General features: G+C 39.8%; 2 protein-coding genes and 1 pseudogene across 4 annotated transcripts; 1 reads left to right on the forward strand and 2 right to left on the reverse strand.

Annotated features, from left to right (window-relative positions):
• Nucleotides 1-177: 177 nt before the first annotated feature.
• On the reverse strand, nt 178-3,795 carry LOC125203751 (putative receptor-like protein kinase At5g39000). Its single transcript, XM_048102182.1, has 3 exons — nt 1,388-3,795; nt 1,179-1,300; nt 178-1,091 (listed from the first exon to the last, which is right to left on the reverse strand). The coding sequence occupies exons 1-3, from the start codon at nt 3,780-3,782 to the stop codon at nt 306-308; spliced, it is 3,303 nt and encodes a 1,100-aa protein (XP_047958139.1). The 5' UTR covers nt 3,783-3,795; the 3' UTR covers nt 178-305.
• Nucleotides 3,796-5,287: 1,492 nt separating this feature from the next.
• On the forward strand, nt 5,288-9,488 carry LOC125206860 (annotated as a pseudogene).
• Nucleotides 9,489-9,897: 409 nt separating this feature from the next.
• LOC125204120 (putative receptor-like protein kinase At5g39000) lies at nt 9,898-14,473 on the reverse strand. 3 transcript variants are annotated; one of them, XM_048102680.1, is made up of 6 exons: nt 11,741-14,467; nt 11,519-11,628; nt 11,227-11,437; nt 10,869-11,103; nt 10,408-10,549; nt 9,898-10,324 (listed from the first exon to the last, which is right to left on the reverse strand). In XM_048102680.1, exons 1-6 carry the CDS (start codon nt 14,319-14,321, stop codon nt 9,998-10,000), a joined length of 3,606 nt encoding a protein of 1,201 aa, XP_047958637.1. In that variant the 5' UTR covers nt 14,322-14,467; the 3' UTR covers nt 9,898-9,997. The 3 variants fall into 3 exon arrangements, 1 of the variants encoding a protein (XP_047958637.1); XR_007173494.1 differs by having other exon boundaries at nt 10,184-10,324; nt 10,910-11,103; nt 11,741-14,473; XR_007173493.1 differs by having other exon boundaries at nt 10,184-10,324; nt 10,906-11,103; nt 11,741-14,472.
• Between the last annotated feature and the right edge of the window lie 139 nt (nt 14,474-14,612).

Consider the following 14,612-nt stretch of genomic DNA (forward strand, 5'->3'; position numbering starts at 1 on the left):
ATATTCGACCCCACGAGTTTCAATTCCTGCGTCCGTCATTGATCACACTTGTAGACGGCACGAGATTTTAGAAGGTTTTGTTTTGTGTGTTATATGAAAAGAGAAAATATATTTTTATATATTAATGTGAGAGAACTTTTTCTAAAATTGGAAATATGATATTTTTTTGGGACAAACTAAAAAACAAACTGATACATAATTTCATGAGACTCAGAAACTTTCCAGCAAAGTTACAGTCAGTTTCACTTCACTGTCATCAATCTAAGAAAACAAGGAACCTAAGGGGTGAAACTTTCTGTTGATTCTTACAGATGCATAGCAGACTCCAAAGCTCGAACAACATCTCTCATAGCTGGCCGATTCACCCCTTGAAGATCCACGCATGCAATGGCTGTCTCAGCAAATATCTTCAAGCATTCAGGAGAAATATCGCCATTGAGGCTAGAATCAACTATCTCTTCAAGTTTTCCTTTCCTGAAACATGATGTCGCCCAGGTTGCCAAGGACCTTGGCTCTGTTTCTGAGATTTTACAAATTGCTTTCCTACCACACAAAACTTCAAACAACACCACACCATACGAGTATACATCAGACTTTTCTGTCAGCCGAGAAGTTTGGAAGTACTCGGGGTCCAGGTAACCAAAGGTTCCTACCACATTGGTGGTAAAATGGGTGCCACGCTCAGCTGAGGGCCCTGCTCTTGACTGGGAAAAATCAGACAGTTTGGCGATCCATTTCTCATCCAATAGGATTTTGCTGGACTTAACGTCGCGGTGGATGATGGGGTGCTCAGAGCCAGAATGAAGATGCTCTAATCCCTTGGCAGTGTCTATACATATTTGAAGTCGTTGTTTCCATGTTAATGGGGAGTTTTTCGAGCCATGGAGATGTTGAAATAAGCTGCCATGTTCCATGTAATCATAGAGTAAGATCGCCTCTCCATCTTCATGAATGCAGTATCCGAGAAGATTAACGATGTTCCAGTGGTTGAGCTCAGAAGCCAGAAAAATCTCGTTTTTCAACTCAGCGAGATCAAAATATGGTAAACGAAACCTCTTAACTGCAACTGTTTTCCCTGTAGGTAATAAAGCCTATACAAAGCAATAGTATTTTTTAGTATACATGGACAGAGGGAGTATAAGCGAAAATAATTATGATAGAACTCTAGATAAAATCACCTTAAACCAAGAAGCTCGATGATAACTGCTTCCAATCTCATTTGAATGGGAGAATTGATTGGTCATGGTGGCAATGGTGGTCAGATCAAACTTTGGCAATTTAATGCATGATGCATTAAGTTCTGCAATATTGCAGTAATTACTAAAGTTCTGCACAGCCACAATATGATAGTATTATCGAAATTGATCTTGACAGAATGAATACAAACCTGATATTAGGCTTCTTATTTCTTTTCTTTTAGATGGTTTTATCCTGTTCCTGAAGACACCCCAATTCCAGAAAGATCTAAACGGAAGATGTGATTTTGGTTTCTTCCCATCTCCTTGGTCAGTTGGAGTCTGTTTGGTAGGAGATGTTAATGTCTTCACCGCAGTATTTTCGGAGGATAGACTATCATCAATAGATGGATAGACAACATCAGCAACGTGATCAGATTGTTGTTTGCTCTCTTGCTGCTCAAGTGCAAACTCAAGTTGTACCACAACTTGAGCCATGGTAGGCCTTTTCTCTGGCTCATCATGCAAACATTTATTAGCAATCTCAACGAATGCTTTCAGGCTGCTAACCGAGATTTCGTCTCTGAGGGAAGAATCAACAATCTGATCAACTTCTCCCCTACCAATCTTATCTCGAGCCCACCTGGTCAGAATCCGTTCATCCTCTACTGCAAATGAATCAATTGCTGGTCTCCCACATAATGCTTCCATCAAAACCACACCAAAGGCGTATGTGTCGCTTCTCCTGGTAAGCTTTTGAGTGTTGATATAATATGGATCTAAGTACCCAATTGTTCCTTTAACCTTTGTGCTTACGTGGCTCCGCAACCTGTCTTCAGGTTTAGCCAAGCCGAAATCTGAAACCTTGGCTACAAAATTTTCATCAAGAAGAATGTTTGCAGCCTTTATATCACGATGTATGACCCTATTGCCAGTATGAAGATACTCAAGTCCTCGTGCTGCTCCAACACAGATATCCAACCGTTGCTTCCAGGTGAGAGAAGAATGATTACTGTTGTACCTTCCAAGTTTGTAGAGGTGGTCAGCCAGTGTACCAGAAATCATAAACTCGTAAACAAGAATCATTTCCCTTAGCTCACTACAGTAACCAATCAGAGAGACAAGATTGATATGTCGAAGCTCGGTGAGTGTTTCAATCTCTGTAAGAAACTCAAGTGCCCCCTGCCTGGAATTCGACTTTAGCCTCTTTACAGCAACTGTTGTTTGTCCCCTATCAATGAAGCCTTTGTAGACTTTACCGAATCCACCCCTTCCAATTAGAAGTCCACTATCGAAATTTCTAGTGGCTAATTGGATCTCAGCTAGTGAAAAGCGGCGACAAAGTCTCTCAGCCTTGGCTGATGGCTTGTGTTCATCCTCGGTGCTCCTAGATTCCCAAATCTCCCGCAGTTCATGAAGAATGATACTCAATAGAGATATTGCAGCTATTGCAAGAGTTGCACTTGCATTTTGATAACCAAGAACAGAGATCAAAATTTGGAGAATACGAGACCGTGGCTCCTGAGGTGGAGGCATGGGGTTCGGACTAGCTAGACTGTTGTCAGGATTGCTCAGCTTAACTATTTCAAATCCTGCAAGAACTTCAAGTTCACCAAATGATTGGAGGGAAACCAAGATCTCACGTCTGCCGTTTTGTTTCCGCCCTTTCATCTCCACCATGTAGTCCTTATACAAGACAATATTATCTCGATCCTTTCCCCTCACAATTTCAGCTATTATTTCATTAATAAGGATTTTAAACATTGCACCACCAACGCCTGCGTTCTTGAAATGAAGCCGGATCAAGTACCTGAATCCTACCTCCACCGGCACTTTCCACGTTCTATATCTGACCTTGTCTGCACTTTGTGTAGCCCATTTGGGAAAGACGCCATCAAAACTCTCAGCAGATTGAGCAGGTTCCTGTTTGACATGTAGCCGATGGACTATCTCAAGTGCGGTGCTATCATCAACATAAACCATGGAATTCTCACCAACAACTCGGAGTCCAATTTCATCACCTCCAAAGTAGGAAAGAGATGCAGGCACAGATATAATCTCAATGCCATTAATAAATGCATATCGACTACTTTCAGGAGAAAAAGTAATGATGAGTAGTTCATTTTCTCGAGTGCTCAAACAAAACTCCTTAGCAAAAGGAGCATCAGCAGTAAGTGAAGCACTAAAGTTACTGAGCACGGTAAAAGGTCCAACTTCAACGCTGAAAAAATCTCTGAGCCCTTTGAAACCACTGTATTGAGTAGGATTGAAGTGAAGGCGGATAATTTTCTGACCTTTATTGAGCTGAAATGCATATGAGAATTGCGAAAGGGAGACTCTAGCCGTCTCGTGCGGAACTGGATCAGCACAGCTCAAGCGATGGAGGGGCGCTGATGCGGCTGATGAGCCTCTTAGCTGCAGAAATAGGGAGAATTCAGGGCGTAGGTCTCCGATCCATTGGCGACCGTTTCGTGCTGCAGAAGCTCCTGTTGAGCCGCAGTTGACCGAAACATCACCTGTGAAGTCAACTTGATTATCAGTACAAGAGGAGAATGTGATGAAGAAGCAGAGGAACAGCAAAGCAACTGGAATCGGAAACGGATCCATGCTCTAGTTTTGGGAGTAGAATATAATGATGAAAAAATGCAATGTCATGTCATTTGTTTGCATATTTTATCAAGTCGTCGTTCATCTTATTCCCTCCGTCCCACATAATTTGACTCAGTATTCCATTTCAGTCGTTCTCAGATAATTTGATTCATTTCACTTTTATTATTTTTTGTAGTAGACCAATATTCCAATAACTCATTCTTATTCACATTTTATTATAAAACTAATATACTCCCTCCATCCCAGATTTATAATCACATTTAGTTATGACACAGGTTTTAATGAATTGGTGGAGTGTGTAATTAATGAAGTGAGATGGTGAAGTGTGTAATAAATGAAGTGAGTTGGTTGAAGGTGAGTCCCTTATTGACTTTTGTGTTTTTTATTTTTATTTTGGTTTATTTTTGTGTTGATAATGACATTTGGGTGTAATTTTAGTGAATAATGGGGTAAAATTTTATGTCCAAATATGAAAAATTCTAAATGTGACTATATATGTGGGACGGACTTTTATGGCAAAATATGACTATAAAATTGGGACGGAGAGAGCATAAAAAGTTGGGCTTACATCCCACTAACTTTTTCAACTCACTTTTCATTACATTTTTTAAAATCCATGTCTGGTCAAAGTGAGTCGATTATTAATCAAGAATTTTCATGCATGCAATAAAATATTGGGTAAAACTTTTAGAAAAGTATTGGTCTTTGGCGTGTTGTTAAGTCGTTATATCAAATCTTATTTCAAGTTTTGAATTTCCAATATTATTCCAAGTTGGACTAAAAATTACTATTGGACTAAAAATTTGGGAATCCCTTGAACCTGTGTTATTTTTCTTTTTGCTGTGTTATACTCAATCTATCCAATAAAAATAATCACATATTACCATTTTAATTCGTCCACCAAAATCATTCTCTAACTACAAATGGAAAGCTACTTCTATTTTTTATTTCTCCCATTTAATTCACATAGCATCAAAGTAACCCTTTGTGCCTATCTTCTGTTTTGGCCAAGCCAAAATCTGACACCATATCTATAATTACTAATGTTCATTCCAACGTCAGTTGATCGTAAATACTAGTTTCGTAGGCATTTGTTTATTAATTGAGCATTGGTGACCATGTAAAATTAATCTAGAAAAGCTATCAAACTGGATATGCTCGAAGCTTGTATGTGCACTACAGCCATAAGAACACAACTATGTTTGGATACAGAATGCTAGACCTAAATGAGTTCTGTTCTAAATTTGTCTGTATCGAGTTCAAAACGATATAAATGTGCTTGTCACATCAGCATTAGCTTTAAGAAGTTTTTGGTAACTCTAGTTCCACTATAAATAGGCTCCATTTTGGACTCAACACAGTTCTCATATCTGAAGAGGGTTCCAGATCGATACTTATGTGACTTGCAGTGGCTCCACACTGTAATACTCCATGGTGACATTGACCAACAAATCAGAGTCTAAACCACTACCAGCTACAGGCACAAGGAAGACTTTGTGTAACTTCTTGAACATCTTACTTCTCCCTTGCATTTGTCTCCACTGTCGATCAACACGCTTTTGAACCAGGCGAGAGGGTCACCGCCCTGCTCGAGTTGGTGGTGTCTGGAAGGAACAGTGGTCACAAGAAACTGTGTTTAAACACACGATTGTAGTTAGTTTGTTATGTAAACTTTGTTTGACAGCTTATATACAAATTGCACCACAGTTGTTAAATAGAGATGGAAACGTATGTCACTTTCCGAAATAAATTAGAACATCCACCTAAACTACTTTAAATCTCAAACAACAGAAGAGAATGGACAGCATCAGTGGATAGTGCAAGTATAAACACACACATAGTTAAATAGAAGAAAATGTTTTAGCATGCAAACTAGTAGTTAAATTTACAGATCAACCAGCAAACTACAGTCATGATTCATGCTGTCATGCACATAAATAAAATTCATGTTCATGGAATCAGACTCGGATGACATCACTCCTCACCCCAAATTGACTAAAAAATAGATTACTACCTTGCTGCTTTAGCCTTCCAATAGTTTATCTAATCCCCTTGTGTTGCTTGAGATTTAAAGCAATATTTTTATCTTCGTTCAAGCCTGTCACTCTATTGTAAGTTTCTAATCTATGACTTTGGTTTAAAATAAAAATCTAAAAGGAACATCAACAATCTTTCAACACCTGCCTCAAGTATAAAACAGTTGAAAAATGGGCGCGAGGATGACAGTTTTGACATGATCAACACACCAACTAACAGAAAATCAGACAGTAGTTTATATGGTGGATAAGCAGGATTTACCATGATTAACACACCAACACAAAACATAACCATGAAACCTGCTCGAATTTCACATACTACACCATTTCTCTTCTTGCTCGTCACAGTCATGGCCGTGACCAGCAATCCGACTTACTTCACAGTTGACATTTCTATCAGTTCTGGCTCATCTGAAACCTCTGCAGCATGCAGCGGGAGAGAATGGGTAGGAGATACGCAACCAAGACTATCTTCCTTGCTGAAAATAAAAGGCTCGTCGATGACCTCCACTGTCAACCATAAGTTGACCTCTGCTGATCCAGTTCCCAACAAGACAGCCCGACTCTCACGTTCCCAGTTCTCCTACCAGTTTCAAGTCAGTCACGGTCAAAAAATTATCCGCCTTCACTTTAATCCCACTTCATACATAGGCTTTGAAGGGCTAGTTGACTTATTTACAATTGCAGCTGGTCCATTTACCTTGCTGAGTGACTTCAGCGCTTCACTTACTGCTGAGGCTCTTGGAGTGGATACTTTTGTAAAGGAGTTTTGGTTAAACATACAAGAAAACCAACAACTCCTCATAAGTTTCTCTCCCAAAAGCAGTCAAACATTGGATACGTACGCCTTCATAAATGGCATCGAGATTCTAAGTAGCAATGAAGTCCTTGCAGGATCAGAAGTAGTTAAGTTGGGCGACAGAGACAGCAGTCAGGCTAGTCCAAATCCCCTGCCTCCTCGGGATTCACTATCCCAGACAATCCTAGTTTTCCTTGCATATCTTGTTCGTAGAAATGCAACTGCTGCTATTACAATAGCAATAATATCCTTATTATGCATCATTGTTCACAAGTTGAGAGAACTTTGGGAAGATAGCAGCACTGAGGAAGAAAACAAGCCATCACCCAAAGCTGCACGATTCTGTCGTCGCTTCTCTCTAGCTGAGATCCAACTGGCCACCAGATATTTCAGTGGGGAGCGTTTAATTGGAAAGGGTGGGTTTGGCAATGTCTACAGAGGCGTCATCGATGAAGGCCAAATGACGGTTGCTATAAAGAAGTTAAACGCAAACTCCATGCAGGGGGCACGTGAGTTTTTGACTGAAATCGAAACACTTTCTGAGTTGCGTCATGTTAATCTAGTTTCACTGATAGGTTACTGCAATGAGCACGGGGAAATGATTCTCGTTTATGATTATATGGCTGGTGGAACACTGCGTAATCACATATACAGACGTTCAAGGAAACAACACCACATTTCTTCTCTCACATGGAAACAACGCCTTAATATCTGCATAGGGGCTGGTCGCGGGCTAGACTATCTCCATACGGGCCATGGAGTGATACATCGCGATGTAAAAGCTTCAAACATCCTCCTTAATGAAGACTTGGTGGCTAAGATTTCGGATTTTGGTTTGGCCAAACCGGAGGACAGAAGAAAGTTACAAACACATGTTAGCACAAATGTTAAGGGCACGAGGGGTTATCTAGACCCACATTATTTCCACACGCGTAAATTAACAAGGAAAAGTGACACATACGCGTTTGGGGTGGTGTTGTTCGAAGTATTGTGTGGGAGACCAGCAGTGGATTTAGGGGTAACAGAGGATGAGCAGATTCTGAGCATGTGGGCTCAGGATAAGAACAGCAAGGGAGAAGTTGATCGGATTGTAGATTCAACTTTGAGGGGTGAGATTTCTCCGAGCAGCCTCAAGACATTTGTGGAGGTTGCTGAAAGATGCTTAGAGGACGAGCCAAACAATCGGCACAACGATGTCCCAAGTTGTGATGCAGCTGGAGCTTGCACTTGAACAACAGTTAAGTAAACAGCTTTTGACTTCGGATGAGATATTAAGTTCGTATGAAGAAACTGGACAACCGGAAGACACAGTGCAGTCATCAGTGCCCAATATAGGACTGCAAATTCTCACATGCTCCCCAAAAAAGCAAACTAGCCCAAAGGTATCAAGATGGGCGTGGAACAGAAGTAAATCATCAAAAGATAATGATCTATTACTATCAGGTAATGAAACTGAGAAGCATTTTACTACTTATGTACTTCATAATTACTAGTAAAATAATATAAACATATGATTGGTTGTGACTGCAGAAATCAGAGATGCAAATCTAAGACTGAAAGTTTTTGATTGGGGTACACTTTCAGCTGCTACAAATCGTTTCTCCTCCTCAAATAAAGTCGGAAAGGGTGGATTTGGTTCTGTTTACAAGGTGACTATCTTTCTCGTTTACACCATTTCAACCCTTTGAGTACTAGATGTAGAGGCCCGAACTAGAATTGTGTTGCTCGATCCTAAAATCATTTGTGTTTAATAGGGTGTACTACCTACAAAACAAGTAGTTGCCGTGAAAAGGCACAAAACATCTCCTGATCAATCACTCAAGGAGTTCAAAATGAAATTCATCTGCTTCCCAATCTCGACCATCAAAACATTATCAAGCTACTTGGTTGCTGCAGTCACAGCAGAGAATCACTCCTTGTATATGAGTTCATGGAAAACAGAAGTCTAGATACATTTATAGGTTGGCTTCTTCATAATCTTGACTCATCTCATTAATCCTCTATCCAAACAAGATGCTATGGACCCAAATTTTCATTTTCTTAGTTTACGTTATGTTAGTAATATGGTCAGTGCTACAGAGATACTACAGTTTAACATAATAAAGTTCATTCCTAGGTGACGAGAAAAAGCAAAGCTTTCCATGGCCAGTACGGTTCAAAGTCATAAAGGGGATAGCTCGAGGACTTGATTATCTACATCAAAATTCTAGACTCAGAATCATTCATGGAGATCCGAAATCAAGCAACATTTTACTGGACCATGAGATGGTTCCTAAAATTTCAGACTTTGGCTTTTCTATGAAATTGTTAGAACATCAAACCGAAGTAGAAACAGGATTAGCTGCAGGTACCACGTAAGTACTCTCGCTCCTCTTCTGTCTTTTCCAACGTTTTTCTTTGCAACAAACAACTGTCTTAATTAAATTGTGTTCTACAGATTCTATATTTCTCCAGAGCGTTTGAAGCACGGCCGAGTTTCAGTTAAATCAGATGTTTACAGCTTCGGAGTTGTGATACTGGAGATCGTAAGTGGGCAGGGAGCGTGGAGATTTCATACGTTAAAACAGATGAAGCTTCATGACTATGTAAGTGTTAAGACTTACTTTTAGTGCAATCTTATAACTTTTCATACTAGTTTTAGTAAAATTGAATGGTATATATGAGAAAAGTGTATTCTATCTTTAGGCACAGAAACTGCAGAGTGAAGGCAAAACACTAGACATGGTAGATGGCTCACTTGATAAGCAATTTCCAGCCGATGAAGCGCTGAGGTGCATTCGAGCAGGTTTACAGTGCACATTAGAGCATCCACATGACCGACCGACCATGTGTAGCGTGCTTAAGATTCTGGACGGAGACGCAATCTAACTGCAGCAACAAGGGCTGTGGAGCAGTACTTGTTAATAAATGTAACTTTTGAGTACTTCCAATGCTTTAGGAAATACACATTGATTATGTAGAAACGTAATGATTTTGTGCGTTTACTTGAATTTTTTGCGGCTGGTTGTTTCTGTCAGTTATTACTCAGATGACAAAAGATAAGTACTTGTGTCATTCATTTTATTTTATTTATTTTGTTTTCTTATATTTATTTATTCATTTATTTAATTTTTTCGAGGATGTGCCTCACTGCTTGGCTTGACTATGGACCAAACATAATGCCCATACCATAGTCATCAATATATTCTTAGTTTATTACTCATGCTGATTTAAAGATTTTATTTTCTTTAAAACTAACAAGCAACTGAAAAGGGGGAGCAAAAAGAAGTGCAGAACATATACTGGAGTATAATATATCCAACTTGCATATTTTCTGATGCAACAATTTTAGAGTTTATCAACGCAAATCCTCTATTGGATGACAAATTATAGCTATATTACCGCGGATAAAACTCAGTTTCTGACATATCCATATTACAGACAGATGCTTCAGGTTCAGCCTGCCTGTAATTCGTATTTGTTGGACGATATTCCTCAGATACCATATGAGCTACCGGTTCTGAAGGTGTTGGGAGTGTGCTGGTAAAGGCACCAAGCATTTGAGTGACAGAACCCATTGTTGGCCTACTAGCTGGGCTTTCCTGAATGCACAACAACCCAACGTGCATGCATCTCAACATTACGTCCAGAGAATCCGTGCTACCCCTCCTCACTATAGGATCTATCATATTTGCAGCTGTTCCTTCGCGCCAGTTTTTCCATGTCTGCAAGATTCAACCATATATGGTTTCATAAATTTAACTTTGCAATAAGGCATATAAGATATATATCCATATCTGATACTTACAAGATTCACGAGGTCCTCCCCATTCATGAAATTCTTGTTTCTTTGGCCGCTCAGAATTTCCAGTACTAGCACTCCAAAGCTATACACGTCCGACTTAACAGAGCAAGTCCCATGCATTGCATACTCGGGTGCCATATATCCACTGCAACACAAAAAATGACTTAGTAAGGAACATTTCATAATTTCTGGTTAATGACTTCAACCTGTGACTGTAAATATAGTCTTTTAAACAGTATAAGCATAGTATGGTACTCCCTCCGTCCCATTAAAGATGACTCACTTTCCTTTTTTGTTTGTCCCAATCAAGATGACCCATTGCTTAAAATGGAAACCTTTTTATCTCTACTTTATTCTCTCTCTCTTACTTTACTTTCTCCACTTAACACACAAAATAAAGTTGCATAAAATCCCGTGCCGTCCAAGGAAGGGGTCATCTTCCTTGGGACGGAGGGAGTACTCACTAAGTCCCAACAATCCTGCTGGTGTTTGAACTTTCACCTGCCTCTAACACTCTTGCTATGCCAAAATCTGCAACTTTGGGGTTCAAATCTTTATCCAAAAGAACATTATTAGCTTTTAGATCACGGTGAATGATTCTGAGTTCAGAACCCTCATGCAAATAATGAAGTCCCATCGCAGTTCCCAGTATAATCTTGTATCGCCGATCCCAATCCAACAACGAACATTTCATTGGGTCTACATATTAAAATAAGCATATATCATTCTTAAAGCTCCAGTGACAATATTTTTGGCACAGTGAGAATGGGATCCAACATGCATGAAGATTGATGTTCCATACAAATAAAAGAAAAATGTTACCGAATAGGATGAGGTCTAGGCTTAATCTCTCAACAAATTCATATATGAGAAGCCTCTCATTTCCCTCCTGGCAGAAACCTAAGAGTTTTACCAAATTTCTGTGCAGAAGCCTCACCAATATCAAGAGTTCATTTACAAATTCATTGTTGCCTTGATTTGAACTAGAAGACAACCTTTTGACTGCTATCTCTTGACCATTTGATAACAGTCCCTGATTTCAAAATAAAAGAATACTAAATTAACCAATGAGAATTGTGTGTTTCTTATATACTGAAATAATAGATTCAATTACCTTATAAACAGACCCAAATCCACCTTGCCCAACCTTGTTAGCAAATGAAAAATCATTGGTTGCAGCTCTGATTCTAGCAAAATCATATTGCAGGGATCCAACAGCAATTTCTGTTTCAAAAGTAAAAAGGGCACTATCAGTTGAACAATTCATTTATAATGAAAGAAAATACAGAAGAAAATAATCTAGGCATTTATAATGAAAGAAAAACTGCAACTATACCTTGAAATAACAATTCATTTTTCTTGGATGGCTTGGTTCTTTTCCGAAATGCATGCCATGGCCGAAATCTGAACAGCTTAACTGTTGAGAATCTTGTCCATTGTTTCTTTCCAGATGTAACCTCTCTATTTATACCAAAATTTCCACTAGTTTGTCTGCCGAGCGGAAGTGTGAGATTCTGCCTTTGTGTAGTGGTAATTATTGGTGGTGCATCTCTAGATACATCAATTCTATCATTAGAAGTTGACGGGTGTAAGTCAACTGAAACACTTGTTATCTCATTCAACACCAAATTTTGGTTGCTCTCTTGATGCTTAAGTGCAAACTCAAGCTGTAGCACAACTTCAGACATTGTTGGCCGATTTTTTGGGTCATCGTTTAAGCATCTCCCTGCAATAGCCACAAAAGTTTTCAAGCTATTCGGTGAAATTTCCTCTCTTAAACTTGAAGCTATAATCTGATCGACTTCCCCCTTGTTAATCTTATCTCGAGCCCACTTGGTCAGAATCTGCTCATCCATTAAAACTTCTGAATCCACTGCCCTTCTCCCACATAATAACTCCAGCAACACTACACCAAAGGAATATGTGTCACTTTTCCTTCTTAGTTTACTGGTTGTGACATAATAGGGATCCACATAGCCAACTGCGCCCTTAACTTTTGTGCTGACATGGCTTTGTAGCTTATTTCTTTGTTCAGGTTTGGCCAATCCAAAATCTGAGACTTTAGCAACAAAATTTTCATCAAGCAGGATGTTGGAGCCCTTTAAATCACGATGAATGATGCCACAGCCTGTATGAAGATATTCTAGGCCTCGAGCTACTCCTATGCAGATATTTAGGCATTGTTTCCAGGTGAAAGAGAAACAATTACTGTTGTCCTTTGGAAGTATGTAGAGGTGGTCAGCCAGTGATCCGCATGCCATATGTTCATAAACAAGAATCATTTCCCTATGCTCGTTGCAGTAGCCAATTAGAGAAACAACATTAATATGTCGAATCTCCGAGAGAGTTTCAATCTCAGTCAGGAACTCATGTGCTCCTTGCCTAGAATTCAGTTTCAACTTCTTTACAGCAACAACCTTTTGCCCTTTATCAATGTGGCCTCTGTACACTTTACCGAATCCACCCCTCCCAATTATAAGTCCATTATCGAAATTTCTAGTGGCCAATCGGATCTCAGCCAGTGAAAAACGACGCAAGAGCCTTTCAGCCCCAGCTGATGGCTTGTTTTCCTCCTCACTACTGCTAGATTCCCAACTTCCCCAACTTTTCTGTAACAAGTGAACAACTATATTCACTAGAGAAATTACAGCTATTGCAAAAGTCATAGTTGCATTTCTACGACCAATAATCATAAACAAAGTTTGGAAAGTCAACAGTGGTGAATCCTGAGCTGGAGGCAGAGGATTTGGAGCGGCTAGACTGCTATCAGGATTGCTCAGCTTCAGTATTTCAAATCCTTTAAGAGGTCCAAGCATATCTTTAAAATCTTGATTTGACTGGAGACAAATAACCAGATTGCGCTTCCCCTCTTGTTTGTGGCCATTCAACAACACCACATGGTCCTCGTACCAGGGGATGCTACCATCCCTTACTTCGACTATGCCACTGTCAGTGCTTACAACTATTTCATTGATCAGGACTTTGAAACTCAGGCCTATAGTCTCAGCCATGTTGAGTCGTCTATCGGAGAAATGAAGCCTAACCAGGTACCTGAATCCGACATCAACAGGTTGGTTCCAGGTTATGTTGTTGATATTGCCAGGTTTCTGCTTGGGGGCAGTCAACCACATTGCAAACATGTCCCTGGAACCATCAGCAGATGAAACCAAATCCTGCTTAATGCTCATACGGTGGACTATTTCAAGTGCAATACTGCTATCAACATAGACCAGGGCTTTCTGGCCAACCATCTGGAGTCCAACATCTCCACCCCGGAAGTAAGAAAGACTAGTAGGTACGGAGATAATTTCAATACCATTTATAAAAGCATATGTATCCAAGGATGGACTGCTTTCAGCAGACAAAACTATTTGAAGCTGCTGGTTTTCTGGTATATCTAAACAGAAATCTTTTGCAAAAGTATTCACACCAAGAGCACCGGCTGTGATGGAAGCGCTGAAATTACTGAGCAAAGTGAAAGAGCAGGCTTCAACAGTGAATAAGTCTTTCAGCCCTTTAAAACCTCTATATGTTGTGGGATTAAAGTGAAGGCGGATAATTTTCTGACCTGCATTCACTTGGAATGAATAAGAGAACTTGGACTTGGAGAGGCGTGCAGTCTGGTGAGGAGTTGGATCAGCAGAGGCCCAATTGTGGACTACAGTTGAGACTGTTGACGAGCCACTTAGTTGCAGCCCTGAAGAAACTCTCGCTCGAACATCTCCCAGCCATTCCCTTCCGCTGCGTGCTGCATAAGTTCCATCCGAGCCACAGTTAATGGAGACGTCACCTGTGATGCGAGCTGGATCATTGCTGCCGGCTGTAATAGTGATAAGGAAGCACAAAACTAGTACAGCAACCAAAAAACGACAGAGGTTCATAGTGATAAGGAAGCACTTGGGTATATTTGGAGGCATTATGAATTAGGCAATTAGCAAACTGAAAAATGACAGCACTTGTTTTCATTTTTCATCTTTCATGTCCAAAAAATTTAAAATGTTCATATCCATTGACCAGAATGGCAAGATGGTGTTGTGCAGTATGAATGCACGTAAATATCCATGGAAATTTTCATCACAAGTTGATATTGTAGACTTTTGAGTTGAGTGACTAACTTTTCTGCCGACGATACTGCCACGTAGCCCTTCATCTGTTAAGAAGTTAACCAATTCTAATCAAATGAGAAAGCAAATCTTATCCAATTATCT

The sequence above is a fragment of the Salvia hispanica genome, chromosome 2 (genome assembly GCF_023119035.1).
Source record: "Salvia hispanica cultivar TCC Black 2014 chromosome 2, UniMelb_Shisp_WGS_1.0, whole genome shotgun sequence".
Classification (NCBI taxonomy): domain Eukaryota; kingdom Viridiplantae; phylum Streptophyta; class Magnoliopsida; order Lamiales; family Lamiaceae; genus Salvia; species Salvia hispanica.